Source organism: Carettochelys insculpta, chromosome 4 (genome assembly GCF_033958435.1).
Source record: "Carettochelys insculpta isolate YL-2023 chromosome 4, ASM3395843v1, whole genome shotgun sequence".
Classification (NCBI taxonomy): domain Eukaryota; kingdom Metazoa; phylum Chordata; order Testudines; family Carettochelyidae; genus Carettochelys; species Carettochelys insculpta.
In genome coordinates, this window is record NC_134140.1 from 51602852 (window position 1) to 51624791 (window position 21940).

Below are 21940 nucleotides of genomic sequence, written 5' to 3' on the forward strand. Positions count from 1 at the left end.
GGAGAAGGGAGTTACCTTGTGCAGTAACGGTGGTTCTTCGAGACATGTCCCTCTGGGTGTCAGTGCATCCTTGTGCTGGCACTTAGAGATTTTTCCACAGCCGTGGTTTCTCGTGCCACACAAACAAACACAGAAGTGCCTCCTTGTGCCCTCTGGCGCACATGGGGTGTGGACTCCTTCATTTCTTCTCTACCTGGGAATTAAAGCAGGATGCTCCAAAGCAGGGGAAGGAAGGAGGGAAGTGGAACACCCAAGGGCACATACATCTCAAAGAACCATTGTTACTGCACAAGGTGAGTAACTTCCACTTCTTCTTCAAGTAGTGTCCCTGTGGGTGCTCCACTCTGGGTGACTATAAAGCAGTAGTTGCAGAATGGGGGTGGGTTTGGAGCTCAGTCATTATTGCTTGGCCCACTTGGCTAGAAGAAGCAGTGTTAGATGAGAGGGTGTAGTGCCAGGCAATGGTGTTACTTGGCAGACCACGTAGCCGCCTTGCACACGTCTGTGAGAGGTACGTTCTTGAACAAAGTGGCAGCAGAAGACACGGCCCGGGTTGAGTGGGCTGTGACAGCACCTGGCAACTCACTACAATTAAGTGTATAACAAGTGTAGATACAGGAGGAAACCTATTTTGAAAGTCTTTGGGCTGAGATGGGCAGGCCTTTGGACCATGCCAAAAAGGAAAGGAAAAGCTGGGAAGGCTTGCACCATGGATTGGTGTGGTCCATATAGAAGGCTAATGCCCAACAGACATCCCGTGTGCATCATGCTGCATGTGTTGGTTCAAACTGTGGCTCTGGAAAAAAATGCAGGTAAGTGGATTGGTTCATTGACATGAAACAGCAAGAGGAACCGGGGTAGGAACTTAGGGGGAGGTTACAAGGTAATTGTCTTTGGTAGAGATAGCGTAGGGAGGCTCCACCATTAGGGTGGCCAGCTCTCCAATGCACCTGGCCAATGTGGCTGCCACAAAGGAAGAGACCTTCGTAGACAGGAGAAGCCAGGAGCACATTGCCAGGGGCTCAAATGGTGTCTTCATATGGCAGTGAAACACATGATTAAGATCCCACATGGGAACAGGGCGAGTGGACGGATGGAAAGGTTGGCTGAAGGCCTGTTAGGAAAAGATTGATGACAGAATGAGCCAGGAACGAAGGCCCCACTTCGAACTGGTAAAGAGCCTCTATGGCCGCGGCATGCACCTAAACCGTACTGAGGCTAAGGCCTGACTCACGTAAGTACAAGAGGTAGTCCAGAAGAACTACTGGCAAGGGCGTGGTCTGACAAGGCAGAGCGGTGGGAGACCATCCAGTGAGAAAACTTCCACTACCTTATAGAAGGTCCATTCCCATCTGCTGTTGACGAGAATTCTTCTTACTCCCTCAGAGCAAGCAGTGTCAGCATGGTGGAAGGAGCCACTTGTGAAGGTGAAGCTTGAGGGGATCACGATGCCGAGTACAGCCAAAGTCCCAAGACAGAAGGTTGTGGCAAGAAGGAAATGGATAAAGAGCTGCTAACTGACATCTGAAAGAGGTAAGGGTACCAAGTCTGTCTGGGCCAGGCTGGGGCTACTAAAATAACAAGGACTTGGTCTCATCTGATCCTGAGGAGAAGCAGAATGGGAGGAAACGCATGATGGTAAAAGGTGTGGAGGTGAAGGGGATCGAATATCCTTCTTCCACCAGTTCCAAGACCCATCGGTCTGTGATGATGGTCTGCCACTGATGCAGAAAGGAGCAGAGATGGTGGCAGATATGGTTGAACAGTGACCTGTTGGAAACGACGGATCAGCCCTTGACCAAACCCTCAATACTGCTGTTTCAAGGGCTGAGAGTGGAATGCTGAGGGTTGTTGGCCCTGGTGCTGCCTGTCCAAATGACAGTGCTTTGGTCTGAGCCTTTGGTGTTGCTGCTGGGACTGCTGGTACTGGTCCCAATGGCATTGAAAAGAGAAGTTACTCACCGTAGTAACGATGGTTCTTCGAGATGTGTCCCCGTGGGTGCTCCACGATAGGTGTCGGGCTTACATATGTAGTAAGAAAAATAGAGGATTTGTGGTTGGTGAAAGGGTACCCCTGTCAGCATGTTCTTGGGGTTTATCCACCACTGCAGGGATCCGCGCACCTCTGTCGGGGGCGACACCACCCTGTGGACAGCGTGGGATGCCGGCTTGTAGACGCTTGCCAGCCAATGTTGCAGGCTGCGCATATGCAATCTGGCGTTCTGCACCACAAATGTTGCCGCCGCCATGTGGCCTAGCAGCTGCAAGCACATTAAGACCGGCACCGTGGGGCTGTATGTAATGACTTGCACCAGTGAACTGATGGTGCGAAAGTGGGCGTCCGGTAGATAGACCCTTGCTGTAATAGAGTTTATACGTGCCCTTATGAACTCTATGTCTTGTGTGGGGTCGGTCTTGGACTTCGCGAGGTTGATGACCAGGCCCAGCGAAGAAAACGTGTCTGCTGTTACACGTATCATGCATAGTACCTCTGCCTTCGAGGCCCCTTTCAGTAGGCAGTCGTCCAGATATGGCAATATAAATACCCCTTGTCTGTGCAGGTAGGCTGACACCACTGCCAGGGCTTTGGTAAAGACTCTGGGGGCCGAGGAGAGGCCAAACAGAAGAACCTTGTATTGGAAATGCTCCTTGCCGACCATAAAATGGAGAAAGCGTCTGTGTGCCAGGTGGATCGTTATATGAAAATACGCATCTTGTAAGTCGAGGGCCGCAAACCAATCTCCATCGTCCAGTGCCGTGAGTATAGAGGCGACTGTGATCATCCGAAAATGTTGTTTGCGCAAGTACTGGTTGAGGCCCCGAAGATCTAAGATGGGCCTCCAGCCTCCTGTTTTCTTATCGTGAATAAAAACCTTTCCCTTGGAATCGCTCCGGCACTCTTTCCACCACCCCTATGAACATAAGGTGGTCCACCTCCTGTTTGAGTCTCGCCTCGTGGGAAGCATCCCTGAGGTGGGGCCTGAGCAGAGGTTGCGGCGGTGGGAGCGACTGGAAGGGGATCGCGTAACCCGTGGCTATGATCTCCAGTACCCATTTGTCTGTGGTGATCTTTTGCCATTGGGGGTGGAACGGTCGGAGGCGATGATGGAACATTAGCTGGGGATGGCATTGCGCAATGGTAGTGATAGTGCAGCCCTCGACCTGCCCGTCAAACTTGTTGCCTTTGGGCCTGCCCTGAGGATGCACGGCTTTGTTGGGAACGTTGCCTAGGAGTTCTATACTGCTGCTGCTGTTGATGTCGCCCTTGGTCGTAGCCCCACTGGTACTGAGCACGCTGTGGTTGGTATGGGTATCGTCTTTGTTGAGGGTAATACTTTTTCTTCCTGTATGGAGGGGTATAAATACCCAGGGTTCTGAGTGTAGCTTGAGTCCTTACTGGAGTGAAGGACCGAATCGGTTGAATCTGCAAACAACTTCTGCGTGTCAAAGGGGAGATCAACAATCTTCGCCTGCAGATCCCTCGGGATACCCGATGTCTGAAGCCAGGATTCCCTGCGCATGACCACTGCTGTAGCCGTTGAGCGTGCTGCCGCGTCTGCCACGTCCAGGGCGATCTGGACTCCTGTCCTCGAAGCTGCATAGCCCTCTTGCACAATCGCCTACAGCACTGGCTTCTTATCTTCCGGAAGGAAATCCATGAGAGAAGTAAGCCTGGAGTAATTGTCGAAATTATGGTTCGCTAGATGTGCTGCATAATTTGCCACTCTCAACAGCAGGGTGGAAGAGGAGTAAAACTTTCTGCCGAACAGCTCTAGCTTCTTGGCATCTCTGTCCGTACCCCCCGCTTTGTACTGGGAAGTCTTTGATCTCTGCTGAGATGATTCTACCACCAATGAATTTGGTTGTGGGTGACTAAAAAGGAACTCCATGCCTTTCGCCGGGACGAAGTATTTCTTATCCGCTCTCTTGTTTGTAGGTGGAGCGGAAGCCGGGGTCTGCCATATGGTGGTGGCTGACTCCATGATGGCTTCGCCGAGCGGGATAGTGATTTTGGATGAAGCTGGGGGTCTTAGATTTTTTGAGGAGTTTGTGATGCTTCTCCTGTACCTCTGCTGTTTGGATGCCTTGCGTGAAAGCCACCCTTTTAAACAGCTCCTGAAACTGTTTGAGGTCGTCCGGTGGAGCAACGTCCCCAGGGGCCGTAGCCTCGTCGGGGGAGGACAAGGAGGAACCACTAGGGCAGGCCTCCCTCGAACTCTCAGGTTCTTGCGGTCGATGGTACACCCACTCGCTAGAGGCTTGAGAAGGAAAGTCTCGGGGTTCCAAAATCAACTCCCCTTGAGACAACTGTGTTTCCGTCCCCGTCCGAGAGTGTCCGTGGGGGTATTGGACGGTCGGGGGGGGGACCTGCCCCTAGGTGTATGCCTGGGGTGTCTGTGCCCAGCATGGTAAGAGCAACCATGGCAGCATGGGCACGGTTCCTGGGATGGAGACCTGGACCACTCTCGGGGTGTGTACCCCCAGTGTCTGGGAGAGCGAGATCTCCGCGATGATTCAGACGGTGGTGAAACTGGTTTGTGATAGTACTCCAAGGGATCCAATCCCAGAAAAGGCGAAGGTGGCCCAAGCCATGGTGACGCTGGTTGGAGGAACGGAGGAGGCGGCTCTGGGTAGGCTGGAGGAGACCCATGTCTTCTGGGTGGCGTGTGCAGCATAAGGGGAGGGCTTGTTGACAGTAGCATTGCAGCCCTGCCTGGAGAAGGGCTGCGGTGCCGGGTTTTTGCTCTCGCCTTACCCCTCCCGTGCCGGGGATCTCAGTCCCGCTGTCGGCGCCGCGCTGGGCTCGCTCAGCTGTGGTGCCGCGTGGATAACGTCCTCCGGTGCCTGCAGGCTGCGTGCCTGTTGGCCCTGCACCGCTGGCGCCGCGGGGGTCGGTGCCACTTGTGGCGGTGCCGCCGGCTCTGGCGCTTGCCTGGCCGCCGCTCTGAGAGCTGCGCGTGCCAGCTGTTTAGTAATCGGAGGCTCAGCCTCTGCCACATGCACTGCCGCTTGTTTGAATCTGCGGCTGGGGGCTGTGTGCTACGCCCGTCCCGCTCGCTGTGACCGTCGGCAGGGATCGGGCTGGAGAGAGCTTCCTCCGTTTCTGCACCGAGGGAGTGAAGGAAGCCGCCTTCCTTTTATGGAGACCATGGGGTCCCTCCGATTGAGGCCTCTCCGGCATGTCGGGCTGGAGGGCCTTATCAAACAACAGCATTTTCAGCCGCATTTCTCTGTCTTTTCTGGTCCTGGGTGTGAGCTTTGCACAATGGGAACACTTCTGGGTAATGTGTGATTCCCCCAGGCACCTAATGCATTGACTATGCCCATCGGAGGCTGGCATAGCTTTGCGGCAGGACTCACGCTTTTTGAATCCTGAAGAGGACATCGCGGTGAGTCTTTGAGTTGTTAATAGGGTACTTAGCACTAGATTTGTGCCTGTTCCCCTTTCGCGGACTGCAGCCCGCCGTGGCCGGAGGCCTACTGGCCTTCACGTCCCCGCGTCTGCTCCGCTCCTCTCTCTCTTTACTAAATTCTTTTTTCTCCCCTTTTTTTTTTTTTTTTTTTTTTGCAAGAAAAAACCAACAGTTTACACTAAAAAAACTCTAAGCTGACTCTGGCCGTAGCCTGAGTGGATTCTGTCTGCAGCCGATGACGGTTGAGAAGGAACTGGCGGGGACCGGATCGCGCACGTGGCTGGGGACGCGCAAGGGAGCGGCACGCGCCGGCACATGCGCGGTCCGGGAGAAACTGTTGGAAAGTTTCCGATCTGCAGCGCCGGGGCGAGCCCGACACCTATTGTGGAGCACCCCCAGGGACACTCGTAGAAGAACGGGAAGTACTGGGCCCATCTGGTTGAGGGTGTGTACATCCCTAAGTTATGCAGTGTAGTCCTAGAGTCCTTCAAGGAGTGAAGGACCTCGTCCATTTTGTTGGCAAACACGCTGGTGATCAAAAGGAAGGTCTTCGACCTTGTGCTGGAGTTCTTTCACCACTCCTGAGGGAATGAGCCAAGAGGTACACAGAGCACGACCACCTCTTAGGCGGTGACACATGCTGCCATGTCAGCGATATCCATGGCTGACGGCACAGCCATGCCGGCAATGGTGTGACCCTCTTTAATGATACTGGACAATGTCTGGCACTGGTGTTCTGGTAGCTTGGTAGATGGTATTTCTGCAACTTGGAATAGTTCTGGAAATCATGATCAGCCAGCATGGCTGTATAATTGGCAGCATGGAGGGGAAGGGTGCCTGTGATGTCCACTTTTTTACTATTTTTATCTTGGGGTGTGAATCTAAAGGATTTTGTTTTATTTTGGACCATGTCCACTTCCAGAGAATTAGGAGATGGATGAGTGAATAAAAACTCAGCGTCCTTGGATAAAACAAAATATTTCTTGTCCACCTGTTTGATGGATGTTGCGGTTTGCCATAGGGTCGTGGCTGGGTCCATGATGGCCTAATCCATAGATAGTGCTGCCCTACAGGATGGTGGGGTTTGCACTGTGTTGAGTGGTCTATATTGCTTCCCTGGGACCTTGAGTATCCTTGTCCAAGGACTGCACCATACAGCGAAAGAGGTCCTGGCACTACTGAGCTTCGTTGGTGGAAGGGGGTGACAGAGAAAGCATCTCATCATCTAGTGGCAAGGAGAATGCCTGTAAAAGGGAGGCCTCTTCTCCCTCAATGCCAAGGTGCACAGATGGAAGGAAATGCACCGTAGATGGTCATGGTGAAGGTAGGCATGGTTACAGTACCAAGGACGGTGCCAAATGACTATGTTGGTGCTGTGTTGGTTCAGACCATGAGGACCACTGCTGTACTGGCTGGGAGTAATGGCGCACAAACCAGGGATGAGCAGGATGGTATGGCATAGCTGGAACTGGTGGGGCATCCTGCAAAGGGTGCACAGAGCTCAGAAGTTGTGACGTGTGAACGCTGGCACCGTCACATCTAGAACCCAGTGTTAGTGGTCTGGTCTGACAGGCAAACGCTGCTGCCAAATGGTGGGATCAGCACAGTGAAGCCAGTGGCTGAGGTGATGAATGGTGCTGGCATGGTGGTGCGGCGTGTGGGGTGACTGGTAGGTACCGACACCAGCAATAAGTCCCTTGGTGTTGCTCTTTGCGGTGTGGAGGGCGTAGACAATGGCCTATGCCTGTGGCAGTGCTGCCCTGCCTCCCCGGTAATCGAATTTGGGGAGGGGTGTCCACTCTAGACTTGCTCAAAGCATTCAGCTGCAGGAAGCACAAGCGGTGCCATTTTCTTGTGGGCACAGCAGGAGGTGCAGATGCTGGCATGGTCTGCTTTGCTTTTGCCAGCAGTGGGCTTGCCGATGCCAAGGCATCCTCAGTGCTCATTAGCTCAATGCCCATGTGTTTACATTTCGGCACTGAATGTGCCCTTTTTGATGATGCTGGCAGGGATGGTGCTGGGGAGCCTGGGATGGTTCTCCCTTCTGGCATGGCCTGTACAGATGGCTCCAGAGGCTAGGAATGAGCAGAAGAGGGGCCCAGATCAACAGAAGACCCTTTCGAGATTGGGGGACATTTGGAGTCCTCCCCTTGGCCACAGATTTAACTTCTGACTCGTCCAGGGCTGATGGCTGTAAAGACTTTGCACGTAGGAAAGCCTCAAGCCTGTTAGCTCAATTTGCAGACTCTCTCCATCAGACCTGAGCAGTGCACGCACGATTGCATTTGGTGGCCTTCACAGAGGCACTTAATACAAGGCACATGGCCGTCCAAGGCCAGCATAGCAAGCATAGCATCCTTATGGGTAGCACACCACTTAAAACCCGGGGAACTTGGCATAGCAGTGATAAAGCGTGGTTTCAGCTACCTAACTCTGATTTTTTGTTTTGTTTTGTTTTTAATTTCATAACAATATAGAGCAGGGTAAAAGATCTTGGACTAGGGTAACGGGCAACTGACTAACTAAATTGCAGTCTCTTTTGCAGAGAGTAGCAAGGCTCCATCTGCAGCCAAGGACGGCAGAGAAGGAACTGAGGAGCGCGCACCATAGAGCACAAGGAGGTGCTTCTGTGCATGCACAATATGGGAAACCATGGCTATGGAAGAATCTCTGAGCACCAGCGCAACGACATGTTGACACCCAGAGTGGAGCACCCACAGAGACGTTACTTGAAGAAGAAAATAAATTTCATCATCAGCACCATAACAAATCTAGTTTTACAGCAGTTCAGATTAGTGTTTAGAAGTCCTTATTTTTATAATTCTCATCACCACTATATTGGCACTCTTTTTAACAGAATTTTCTGGTTCTTTCATATTAAAGAAGTCTTCAGATATGCAAGTTGATGTCTAAAAGGCAGAAATGAACTAGAATTTTTAGAAAGACAGGCCCCAGGAGATCATAGGATATTCAACAGCCAAGCCAGTGCTTCTGCTAGCAAAAAGAATTGTAAGGGAAATTTTCAAAGCGAGTAATTAAGGCACAGGGCAGAACTGGGACTCAGGAGCTGCAATATCTGTTCTTAACTCTGGCACAGACTTTCTGTGATCTTCAGAAAATCGCTTCATGTGACTACATTGCTATACCTCTCTAAAATACAGAGGAGACTTCACCAGGACATTATGGAGATTAATTCATTAGAGAGCTCTGAATAACTTAGAGGTTCAGAAACTACGTTTCTAAGCACAACTTAAATAACTATGCATAAGACAGGGAGAAGTACAAAATACTGTTTGAATTTGCAAATTAGAGGAAGGAAGAGAGATGTTAGCATCATCATAATTTCAATTAAAAAGTAAAATGCTACCGTGGCAATACAAGGCAAAAAGATCAAGGTCTGACCTACACATCAAGCTGCACTGGGATAATTAAGACACACAGACACAATTGCTACTATAGCAGTTGAGCTATAGCACTGCAGTAGACCACATAGCGTAGACATTTCCTACACCAATGAAAGGATTTTTCAGCTGATGGACCGAATCTAGCTCTCAATCAACATGGCTACTTTTACATTATGGGATAAATTGAACTAATTAAGGTGCTCAGGGCACAAAATTTTTCACAGCCCTAAACAAAGTAGCTAAGTCACCCTAAATGAACTGTAGGCCAGACTTCATGGTGCAGCTGTAGACCAATTTAGTTACATCAGTGCAGAACCCTACATAGGCTTGTAAGGCACAGTAAATTCACAATTCGTATAGATGATATCCATTTAACTGGTTACGTTCATACAGAGATTTACACTGGTTTAATTAAACCTCATTTAAAATCAGTACAAGTTCAAGGACAAGACCTTAGTTACTGGTTTGTGCTCTGCAAGTTCTTTTTTTAAACAACTGACTATAGCATAAAAATACTACAGCCAAAACGTATCCCAAGGGTAAGATAAATCATATTCTACAACTGCTATAATATGAACACATCTCAGAAAGCTTTGATATTTAATTCTTAATATTGATATGCTTAGCTTTGTTCTCCACGGCTCTTACGGAACCCATATAAAAACTGTCTACCTACCTTTTATTCTCAGAATATTACTTTTTACGAAGACACTAAAGAAAGCGTAAACTGCAGAAAATGAAACCTCATATACCTTAGGGGAAGAAGCTCAAAGCAAGAACAGGGTCCTAAGCAAGAGTTGGAACTAAGGTAGTATTAGAAACAAAAGGCTGTGAGATACCTCTGTCTCATTTGTTGTTGAGCTGAGCTAAGGAAAGATTGTGCCTGTTTATCAGCTTAGAGGGTGCATTTGTGTAGTATTCTGAAATCTGGGCAGATGATATCGTTTTAAACAACGCCAATCCCTATAACCCTTCCAGGAGGGGAGCCTGATATCTTTTATGTCAACCTCTAACATCAGCTCACTATAAATGCAGGAAGTAAATTCCCTAGAGCACTTTAAGTGCTATAGGCTAAGACCTTTGGGTCTTGGCCATTTCAAGTCTGTTCACACGCTCTGGGTTTCTATTAGGAAACAAAGGAAGGATTCCCCCCCCCACCAGATCTCTCTGCCGTCTCTGTGTGCAGCATTCAACTCTTCAAAGCATCTGCCATGATATTTTCTGACGCCAGAGTTAGTCATGATGCATCTGCTTTTAGGCATTAATCTGTAGCTTGTTTCACAGATTGTGTTCTTTAGTGTCTCACTCCTTTCCATCCATTTCACCAGAACTCTACTTGTTTGACACATCACTGCCTAGAACTGACAGCACCAAATCCTTTCAGATCTGAATGAGGAGGGTGTCTGGTGCTGACAGCTCCAGAACAGATTGCTTTTTACTGCAGTGAAAAAGTTAATGGCAGTACTGTTGCAGCTGCATTGAACCCAAGATTTTGAGAGAAGATAGGTGAGTTGATACCTGTTATTGGACCAATTTCTGATCGTTAAAGGATGAAGATATTGCCACACATACCTTGTTTCTTTGGAAGATTGAAGCAGCCTTGAAGCATGGCCTAGTCTGAATTTTGGTCTTGATTTTTTTAAATAAACTTGAGGTTGGTCAATGCATTAGTAATTTAAGTGACAGAATCCAGTACTCTTATTGTGAGAAATTCTTGTTATTTCCTGCCTTTTGCTTATTTTTTGAAACAAGCTGAATCTTTGTGTACCTCAGTTGGAAATTTGCTATTTTTCTCCTTTCAGTACTCCTTAGTTTTCTCGTCTTTTGAATACTCTATTTTTATTTCCTGAAAATGACAACAAACTGGTAAAAAGTTCTTAAAATTTTACCTTGTGCACTTTGAATGTTTGGGCTGGGTCTCCATCACTTGTCACAATTCCACCACTCTCCTGGCCCCTGGGGAAAAAGTTAGCAGAAATACTGAATGGCTCATGGAACACAACACCCAGAGTATTAAGTTGTAACGAGTAAAAACATAAAATACATTAACACAAATTGTTATGTGCTTTATTTTTGTGGGCTGGTTATCAAAACTTATTCTTGTTGTATGTTCTTGCACTTTATTGTAAGATATTTAAGGCTGGATTCAAAGCCCACTGATGTCAATCAAAGTCTTTCCGTTAACTTCAGTGGGTGCTGGATTGGGTCCTTAATGTTTATTTTTTACAGTCTAATTTCAAAAGGCAGACACAAAACACTAGCAGCTCCTTAAATTGAAAGGCCACTTAATATCCATCTCTACCGTTGCTCTTCTCTACCGCTCATAAAAGGCAAACATGTTCAACCCAATCAGACTTTTTGCCTTGGACTGTAGGTCAAGTTTTAAACCTGGGCACTCAATTTTGCTGCTCAGGCAACAAAATATGAGCTCAAAGTCATGACTTAGCACGTACAACAGATATCTGGAATCCTATATCAAAGCATTTTTTGAATGCCCACAAGTAGGACACCTTAACTTTTGTTCCCAAGTAAGAAAATTAGGACTGCAGTGGAACTGACAATGACATGATTATTTTTACATAAAAATAGTCTCATGCTGATGACAAAATTCAGATAATGAAACCTCATATCAGTTCAAACTACAATAAAACCCTTGATTTACTGGACCAATGGGGGGAGAGATGTCTGTTAACCCTGTAAACTAACTAGATCCGAGGGTTTACAGTATGATGGTGCACTGAACTTCTTGGTTCCTGGGGGCTCTTCCAGCCATTGCCACATTTAAAGTTGTGTACTTTCTTTGAGATCAGGGGGAAAGGTGGGGAAAGAGGCTGGCAGACCTCCATTGTTCCCAATGTCTGCTCAAATTGTATAGGACTCTTCTGGCCTCTTTCCTGTTGTCCAAGGCAGTCAGTCTTGCCATTAGTAACCATTTTCACATAATGAGCAAGACAACACAGACAGAAGCAAAGTGCTGCCCAGCCCCATAATTTCTACAATGCAGCCCATAGCATCTTGGTTTTATTTTATTTTACTTTAAATATGAAGAGACGCAGCCTGCAGTATCTCGGCTACTCCTCCTTCACCTAAAGTCTGCTTGGACAAAGACTGAGTATTACATACTAGGACCATAATTAGGGCTCCATGTCAATCACAAAAGTACTTGACTCTGACTTGCTGAGACCACCATGACTTCTGCAGTTGCTAGTGTGGCTGATGCCAGCAACACCTAAATGGCTGACTCTGCAGCTGCTCAGGAAGCCCCTGCAGTTGGCCTTGGGGACTATCCAAGCAGCAGCCCCAGATGCAGCAGGAGCGGCAGCTGCAGTGGCTCACAGCAGCACTCTCAGGAGGGTGGCCTCTGGGGTAACTATCAGCCTGCAACACTCCCCCGACTCCCCATAACCAGGGCTCAGGGGTATTTTTCATTACAAGTCATGGACAGGCCACAAGTTTTTGATTAATGCCCATTACTTAAGTTCCTGCTAGGCTGAGCAGCTTCCCATTAAGTCCCATGCAGGATATCAGAACTACAGCAGGGAGAGACACCGCTCCCCAAGCCCCAACTGTCAGCCAGGGAAGGAGGGCCTGGGGGCATAAGGACACCCTCCCTCTTTGGCCCCAACATGGAGCCACCATGGATCACCGGGGCCACCCTCCCCCACTGAGATGTGGCCTGCAGGGAAGCGGCCAGTGCAGTGAGGAAGCAGCAGGTCCAGCTCACTGGGAGGGGACCATGAGGCTTAGTGCACAGCTACTGCCCTAAGGCCAAGAAAAACACATGCAGCACACCATGGAGCCTCATACCCCACTCCCAGAATACCTGCTGGCCATTTCCAGGGTACAGGATAGGCAGGCATCAGGCCGACGGCCTTAGCATGGCTTCCCAAAAGTCCCAACCCAATCTGGAGTCATCGCTTGTACCATCACCCCCAGCTTTACCCTAAAGCCCACACCCCACAGCCTTGAGCCTTTATTCCCTCTCACACTCCAAAGTGGAAGCACCTGTCCTGAATGCCAAACCCCTCATCTCGAGCCCCACCCAGAGCCTAAACCCCACTGGAGCCACTGCACCCCAAACCTCTGCCCCAGGCCTGAGCCCCCTCCCCCACACTCACAACCCCTTGGCCCCACTTCTCCCACCTGAATTTTGTTTTGTGAACCAATATGAAGGTGATGGTTTACTATTTCTTTTGCCTTTTACAGCACAAATACATGTAACCAAAATAATCAGCAAGCACTATGCTTTGTATTGCATTTAATTTCACTGTACAAAAAAATTACTAACCAGCCAAAAAGAACCCACTTTTGTTCATATTTATTTCTTTATTCTTTTTTTATTACAAAAATTTATTATCAGTGGAAAAAATGAATCTGGAAACACAAAAATTGGTAGGAAAACTTACAGGTGGGTGTTGTGTGTTGACTGACTTTAAACTGAGAGTTTTTAAAACTTAGGCAACTTCTATGTTGATCATGGGCTTCCAAATAGTACAGCAAAATCAAATAGACAGATGGTTGCAGTGCAATGCCACTGATTCAAATAATCGAATCCTCATCATTCCCCCCGAAACAAAATAAAAAAAATAAACCACAATCCCCTAGCATCCCTCACCTCTTCCAACATGGACACGGACGCGTGCAGCGTTTGGAAGGGGTTCTCGTCCCCCATAAAGCTAAGCTATGTTCCACAGGGCACGGGTGGGGAACCCCCAACCTGTGGGCCAGGTTGCTCTGATCCAGACCCCAATGCTCAGGGCTCGACTTAATGGTATCCAGTATGCAACAGAAGGGAACGTGTGGAGCCTCAAGCCCCACGGGCTGGATCAGGCAAGCCACGGTCTGGATCCAGATCACAGCTTCTTCCAGGGGCTGGGGGGTAAGGAAGTAGCTCTGGGCTCCACCACCAGTCGCTGCTGTTCTCCTAGCTGAGAGAGCAGCTGCAGCCTGGGTAGCTGGCCTGGAGGCTTCTTAGTGCTGCTTCGGTTGGCTGGAATTGTGTGTCGGATCTTGTGCCCCACTCCCATCCAGGCCCCCAAAAGCCACAAAAAGTTTTCTGTTCATAAGAGAGAGTTCTCTCATCAACTTAACTTCTGCTTCTCTCCAAAGTGGAGTATTTAGGCCATTGGGAGAGCACTCTCCTGTCAGCATAGCGCATCCTCACCAGGTACGCTGCAGCTGCACAAATTAGCGCAAACCTGACCTTCATTTTTGGGGGAAGAGGGGCGTTGTTTAAATCATGAGCAATCCTACAATGAAATAAGACTTTTTAAATGTTAACAAGTATCTAAGGCAATCCGAATTTGTAACTTAATGAAACTCTTAACACCTTTTTGGTTCCAAATTGTAAAACCAGCTGCATGCAAACATGGCTATAATGTCTTCTGTAATTTATTCCCAAGAAAACTAGAACACAAGGAATGCAGCACTACTTCTTGTTCATATTTAAAACATTGCTCATAAAAGGGTTAGAACAAGTAAGGAAATCCAGTGTTTAATTTTGTATGTTGGGGGAAAACTAGGTACTAAATTATACTTCATTTGTGACTGAGCAGCTTATTTGTCTGCTTCTAATATAGAGCCTGTTTATTTGGCAGTTTCTCAAGTTACTCCCCTCAGGCAGCTTGAGCCAGTAAAACTAGATCCTTTCATCTCTGTGGAGCTTACTGACAACCAGCCGGCTGGTTTCCTAGGAAACAAAATCTTGGCTAGAAATAGTGAATCATTTCCAGGTCACTTTCAACATGGAGAGTGGAGCAGGAAAGCATTGGACTGAAGAGGAGGTTAAAGCCTTGCTAAGCGTCTGGTCAGAAAAAAACATAAGAAAGCAACTTCATGGAACATTAAGGAATAAAGGAATATTTATCTACATTGCTAAAAGACTACAGGAGCTAGGAGTTTGCCGAGACTGGAAACAGTGCCGGGCAAAGTATAAAAATCTAAAATATGAATTCAGAACAGTTAAATATGCCCACAACTCTGGAGATGCCACTAAAACCATGAAGTTTTTTCATGATCTTGATGCCATACTGCAATATGAGCCAGTCACACAATTAACAGAGGATGAAAACGGCAGGTGTTCTGCAACTGAGAGACAGCTGAACATAAACTCTACCACAGAGAACTCTGAAGGTAAAAAATTATTTTTTCATCTACTTCTTATATTTGCAAAAAAAAAAAAATCTGTTAAGATTACCAGCCACATTATATAGCCCTAGTAACACAGTTAGAACAGCAACTGACTTGATACATCCTTTGCAGATGGGGAAAAAAGAAGGTTAGCACCACTAGTGTTGAAGTCTGTAAATACAGCATAACCCTAACAAATTACACTAACCGCTGGAAAGGACCAGTCCTGCAGAGACACTCTACCTTGTGCAACTGGGTCCTAAAAGTCATCTAATTTTTATTTTATTTTATTTTTATGTATAACATTTATAACAGGTTTTCAGAGCTTCAGGTCAGAAAGAAACTATTCTAGAATATATTACTAATTTCACAACTCAATTATAATTTTGGTGATTTTTTTTAAATGATAATTGTTAGATCTGAAGTCACAGGGATGTTTCATTCGAGAATCTTTTTATTCCCATTTTAAGAACGTTCACCTCACTGAAAATGTAATGTTATGAATTCTGAAATATGTTGAGACAATGAAATATAAATGCATCATTTACAAAACTGTTACTTTCCTGCACTGAGTAGTTGATAAGCAAATTTAACATTTTTTGAAATTAGCTATTAGTATATTTGTCATGTAAAATCTGCTATGTTTAAAATGATATAAACAGAAACCATCCTGAACCAGGACAATAAACAGACTTTTTAAACATGAAGAAATGGTGGTATTTATACATTAGGAGCAGTTAAACCCTCTCAGTGTGCAGGTGAACATCAGCCTTACAGCAGATTTACCCCTACCACATGGAGAGGTAAAAGAGACAAGACAGTTAGGTGATAGACTGAGGAGATACTGTTTTTATCACAACTGGAATTAGCAGAGGGTTCAGGTTTGACGCTAAATCATCGCTGGTAATCTCACAATACCTTGGAATGCTGTTACAAGATGTCAGTCACATCCCAGCTGAAATAAAAAGGCCCCTTCTGTTATTCAACTCTACCAAAAACTTATGGGCAGAGGGACGGGAGAAACATCTGGAGAGTCAAATCAGAACACAGTTTGTTCCCACAATGCTAAAAGGCTGGGATTAAGTTACAATAGTGAATCATTTTTACATAAAAATCAACTGAGTAGAGAGATTTTCAAAGGCAAGAATGAGAGTTTAATGCCTAACTACCCTTTGTCCCTGTGCACATCTCCCTCTACAATGCAACCAGACAGCTCTTATAGTTGGGAATGCGTGATGTTCTGTGTTTTAAAGAAAAGAATGAAAAATCAAAGTTTTTTTCTTTAAATTGGCATTTAGTTCTATGTGAACAGGTGTCATTTATTGTAAAAACATTTAGTTAAAAGTAAAGTTAACAACATGCATTGTGCACTACTGTAATCTTCCATTTTTAGATTTTGTTTTAAATAATGAACAGAAGCTCAGGGAGCAGATCTTGAGCCGGTATAAATTGCTATAACTCTACAGACTACGCCGGAGCTACCAGAACTTACACCAGCTGAGGACACACCTGAACACTAGATTATGCTGAAGGTTTTAAATTGGTTTGTCTAAAATCAGTGTTACCAAAATGGCATTTTGTGGAACCTCAGGGTTCCGCAAAGTGAAAATAGGGGCACTGCAAGCAAATTCCATTACAATAGCTGATTCCTCTGCGGCTCCCTGCCCTGCCACCACTGAAACAGTAGAACCAGATTTAATTGGTTTAAACAGCCAGCGGGGGGTAGGAGAGATGCAGCCATTAAATCAACTGAATTTAATTCCATTATTTCAGTGGTGGTAGGGCAGGAAACTGCAAGGAGCCCCTCAACTGTCCCGCTACCTGAGTGGCCACACCCCTCCAGTGAGCCTTGCTTGGCTCACCCCCGTCAGCAGAACACCTCCATGCCAGGCTTTCTTCCACTGGGTGTACATGGACACCAGGTATAGGCTCCACAGACAGCGCCACAGAAGGGTTAGTCCCGAAGGCTGGTTTGGGGCTGAGGTGGGTTATAAGCCTGAGGATGGGGAGGGAGTGTTGCACCTGAGAGAGGTTAAGCCTGGGGAAGGGAGCAAAAACTCGTAGGCGGGGGCAGATTTTTGCGGCTGATGGGGGTAAAGCCTAGAGATAGGGGGATGGGTCTGGGGGCCCAGGGTTGAGGCAGGTAAAGCCTGGAGATTTGGCGGGTGGGGGTGGGGGACACAATTTTAGAGGCCGAGAAGGGTACAGCCTGGGAATGGGGTTCTGCAAAATTCTTTTTGAGTTTAAAAAGGTTCAAATGGCCAAATAAAATTGTGAAACACTGGGCTAAATGTTCATTTTAGCTCTGCTTCCTCTGAACCCTAGCAAATGTCAAATCATTAAGATGCACTTTCAATTAATGCTGTACATCTCTTATCCTGAATATCTTTAAGGTAATATCAGAAAGGATTGAATACTCAGCCAGCCTTTTTGATGAACCTTAATTAAAAGGAGTATCCTGGGGGGGGGAAAACACAACATTTTGGGGCATGAAAGAAATCTGAATTCAGAAGCATGATGTAATAGTGGCTCATTCAAATGCACGTTTGTGCATCTGGTTTTAATTCTTCAGAAAAGCACAAAAATTAAATAGTCAACAGCAATAATGTAACAAATAGATCAGAACTGAAATGCAAAAAAATTTGCACAACTATAGCTCAACCATAACACACACACACATTAAAACATAAATGTAACCTACAACTAATAGGGACAAACTCAGGAAAGGTCACACACTACTGCACTATAGGCCCAATCCTACTTCATGAATGTCAGTGGGGAATTTCTCATTAAACTGACAATTCTCAACAAAAATATTTTAACTGAACATATAAATCTGTTTTCTGATACAGCATGTCTAAAATGTATGCCCTAGACACTTCATTATTTCTCATAAAAGATTTCATAACAGTTTTTCTGCTCTTCTGCTCACGTGTTTTGGAAGATAGGATTGAAATTCAAAATTATCTAGATAAATTGGAGAAATGGTACGAAATAAATATAAAGTTCAATAAGGACAAATGCAAAGTACTCCACTTAAGAAGCAGCAAATACAAAATTGAACATGATTGCCTAGGAAGGAGTACTGCCAAAAGGGAGCTGAGGGTTATAGTGAATCACAAGCTAAATATGAATCAATCAAGTGGCTCAGTTGCAAAAAAAAAAAAAAGAAGCAAACAACATAACATTCTGGGATGTATCAGCAGGAGTGTTGTCAACCTTGATTACTACTTTTGGTTCTCTGTGCCTGAAATATTGAGTCTGTTCTGGTATGGCTATGGTCTGAAGAAGTGGGTCTGTCCCACGAAAGCTCATCACCTAATAAATTATTTTGTTAGTCTTTAAAGTGCTACTGGACTGCTTTCTTGTCAAGACACAAGAGCAATTCTTCCTTTCTACTTTGAGCTAACAGAGCCTCAATTATTGTATCCAGTTGTGGGAACCACATGTAAGGAAAGATGTGGACAAACTGGAAAAAGTTCAGAGAGCAACAAAAGTGATTAAATGTCCAGAAAACATGACCCATGAAGAATTTTAGAAGTTACTTTCCCTACTGTAGACATAGCCTTAACTACAAAGGTTTAAAAAAAGTAAGAAAACTGTTTGTGTGCGTATTTCATTCAAATTAAGATGGTTAAAATCAGCATAATTCCTCTGCAAAAAATATTTTCAAAGCTTTGTTAGGCTCATGTTCAGTTTTAAAGTTTGAAAAGAATAGCAATAATGTTTTGTTCAGAATTATGAAAAACCTCCTTTCCTGAATTCATAATTCTGAGGTTCTACAGCAGTGGTACACAACCTTTTTTCAACCACAACCCCCATATTTTATTGCACTTGCAACATGACCCCCGAGATAATTTGAGAAATTTCAATGGGGGGTCATGGAGAGGGAAGTGTGGGTGGGGGCTGCCTGGGCCCCTTTTGAAACTATGGCAGTTGGCTCCATGTGGCAGGCTGCAGGATGTGGCGTGCAGCAGAAGGGATGAAATGCCTCTACACCACAGCCATCCCGCGTTCTGGGCTGGACATCACCCCTATGGAGAGACCTGCTGACGGAGGGGGGCACAGAGGAGAGTTGCCCCAGGGCCCAGCATTTCACAGGAGCTTGGTGCTCTGGCTGTCACTGCTGCTACTTTGGCAGCTGGAGCTCAGGGCCCCTTTGAATTGCGGCAGCAGCACTGCTCTATGCAGCTCAGGTGGAGAAGGAAGTGGGCAGTGCCACAGTCCAGGCAGTGTTAAAAGCTGACTGCACTAGGCCCCTTCTGCGGGCATGGAGCAACCCCATCCCTCACCTTGACCCAGGTCTCATGGTGGTTGTCTGTACTGCTGCCGCTGGACACCACAGAAAGTTTAAACACACTTTCAAAATCTGGTCCTGGCTACTTAAGTCCTACGACTTTCAATGAGATTTAACTTTCAATTTTCAGAGTCTAATTTCCATTTTTAAACTATCTAATAGTGGCTCACTATCCGATGTCCCAATGGCACTGCACAAATAAGATGCATGTCAACACCGACTAGACGTGCAATGCAACAATATATCCACAGGTATCCATGGCTCACACTGTTCAGCAGTAACATAATATGCATTTTAAATTTTATTTAAACACTAAATGAAAGATATCCTATTTGTAGGATGTTTGGAAACCCTGAGAGGGATGATATCTATTTGAACCAGAGAGGTCACACAAATCAATCCACCCTCCCTGGCTAATTAAAAAGTGTTCTTCAGATTCAGAACTTCACTTAAGTATGTTGGCTTTATACACTTCCGGTGTTTGCTAAAATAACTGCCTCAGAACTCATGTAGGGACACTATACCAAAGGTTAGAGCTCAATCAATTAAATGTCTGCTCTGAATCAGCCTTAATAGAGTTCCCCCCGCCCCACGTATATTCTGAAAAACACTGGTCCCACACAGAGGCAAAAAGGCACATACATATGAACCAAAAGGGATAAATTGAGCTCTCTCCTTTACATGTATTATAAAATTTATTTCAAATACTTTAAAAATGACTATTAAATTTAATAACATCTATCCACTATAATTAGTTACTTCTTGACTATATTTCTATGATTGTAAGCAAAGGAATTTACCACTGTGAACTGGCTGCAATTTACACATTGTAATATTGTGTAGGTAGATTTATTCCATATGTTTATAAGAAAATTCTTTCCCTACTCCCTGTAGGTGAAATATCAGTTCCATTAGAAGAGGATGAGGATATCCAAGAAGATCCATTACTTTTTATTTCACATATCAAACCAATTGAACTAGGTACAGTATGAGGGTGTGGGGAAAAATGCAAAAAATACTGCTATTAGATTTATTTCTCATTGTATCTTAGAAAAACTAAAAGAAGTCTTACTAGGTACTGTTTCCACTAGTCTCAGGATATAAGATGTCAGCTTCTGATTAATGCAACTTTACAGAGATGATATTGCTCTCTTTCTTCCCAGATTTAACATTCAGCAGCTTCATAAATAACTCGACGTTAATCACTATAGGTGGCAGATGACGTCTGCATGACCAATTTGTTGCTTGCGTGACCAACTTTGACGCTCAGAAATCTCTCTGCAACAGCTAATAAGATTAACTTAGTTTATCTTAAGAGTATTCTGCTACATACTAATTGAGAGCCTGTCATATGATAGCATGTGAAGCATGTGTTACTTGAGGAATTTCCACCAAGTCATGTAATTTCCACACAAACGGGCAAAAATCTATGTATGAATAAATGGATTGAGCACAGAGGAGATCTGCCCGTATCCCAGGTTGCACACCACCAGATAAGCAATTAAAATTGCAATAGCATCCATGTCAGCTATATTTCCATTTCATGCAGCGGTTTGGCAAACAAACCAACAGGTCTGACAAGGATCAAATAACTCAGTTGGGAACTATAACTGCAAAAATGCATTGACCAAGGACACATGTTCAGCAGACACACAAGCTTCTGCTTCCAGCAGGAAGTCCCCATTAAATGTTAGTCCTGTGAGTCACAGAATCATGGCTGGAAGGGACCTCAGGAGGTCATTTAGTCCAGCCCCCTGCTTCAAGCAGGATCAACCCCCATTAAGTTATCCCAGCCAGGACTTAAAATCCTTGAGGGACAGATAATCCACCATCTCACTAGGCAACGCATCCCAATGCTTCACCACCCTCGTGGTGAAGTAGTTTTTCCTAATACCTAACCTACATCTCTCGCTCTTCAACTTCAGACCATTACTCCTTGTTCTGCCACCTGACACCTCTGAGAACAGTTTTTCACCCTCCTCTTAGAACTCCCCTTCATTAAGTTGAAGGCTTCTATTAAACCACCTCTAAGTCTTCTCTTCTGTAAACTAAACAAGCCCAAATCCCTCAGCCTAACCTCATAGGTCTTGTGCTCCAGCCCCTTAATCAATCATTTTTGTTGCCCTCTGCTGAACCTGCTCCAGCAAATCCACATCCTTTTTATACTAGGGGGGCCCAACACTGGACACAATATTCCAGATGTGGCCTCACCAGATCTGAAAACAAATATGTATCCCCCTATATTAGGCTACAAGCTTTCAACTCAAATGTGAGACACGTTTACACTGATGAAATAGGAAACATTTTCCTATGGAAAGCCAGATGAATAGAAATTTCATAAAAAGATTCAAAGGCTTATTATGTTAGTTGCACTCAGGGGACTTCTCATCCTCCTCCCCCAGCCCCCACCCAAACTATATCTGGGACTTTTAGAGCCCTCTTATTTGGCATAGAAATAGTAAGAATGTCATGCCTGGTTTATTTATATATATAAAATGCACTTTGTTTACAATTCTCACTCATACCAATTAAGGAAATAAAAATAATCATTTTGATCCTCTAATATTTCTACAGCATGATCTGGAGCAGCGAGACTCATTTGGCCTGCTGAAAACTTTTAGTTTTAGTTAAAAGTAGGAAATAGCTTTATACTAAGCAGGTAAAATCACTACATGCCTGTGGGCTCAAGAATATCT

At 45.5% G+C, this 21940-nt stretch overlaps 1 protein-coding gene across 1 annotated transcript in view; it reads left to right on the top strand.

The window, feature by feature from the left end:
• Positions 1 to 14640: 14640 nt before the first annotated feature.
• PAICS (phosphoribosylaminoimidazole carboxylase and phosphoribosylaminoimidazolesuccinocarboxamide synthase) overlaps positions 14641 to 21940 on the top strand; it is a 49091-nt gene continuing 41791 nt past the window's right edge. Inside the window, exon 1 of the mRNA XM_074992102.1 lies at positions 14641 to 14950. Coding sequence (XP_074848203.1) covers positions 14818 to 14950 — 133 coding nt within the window. The 5' untranslated portion in view covers positions 14641 to 14817. The remainder of the gene's footprint in view (positions 14951 to 21940) is intronic.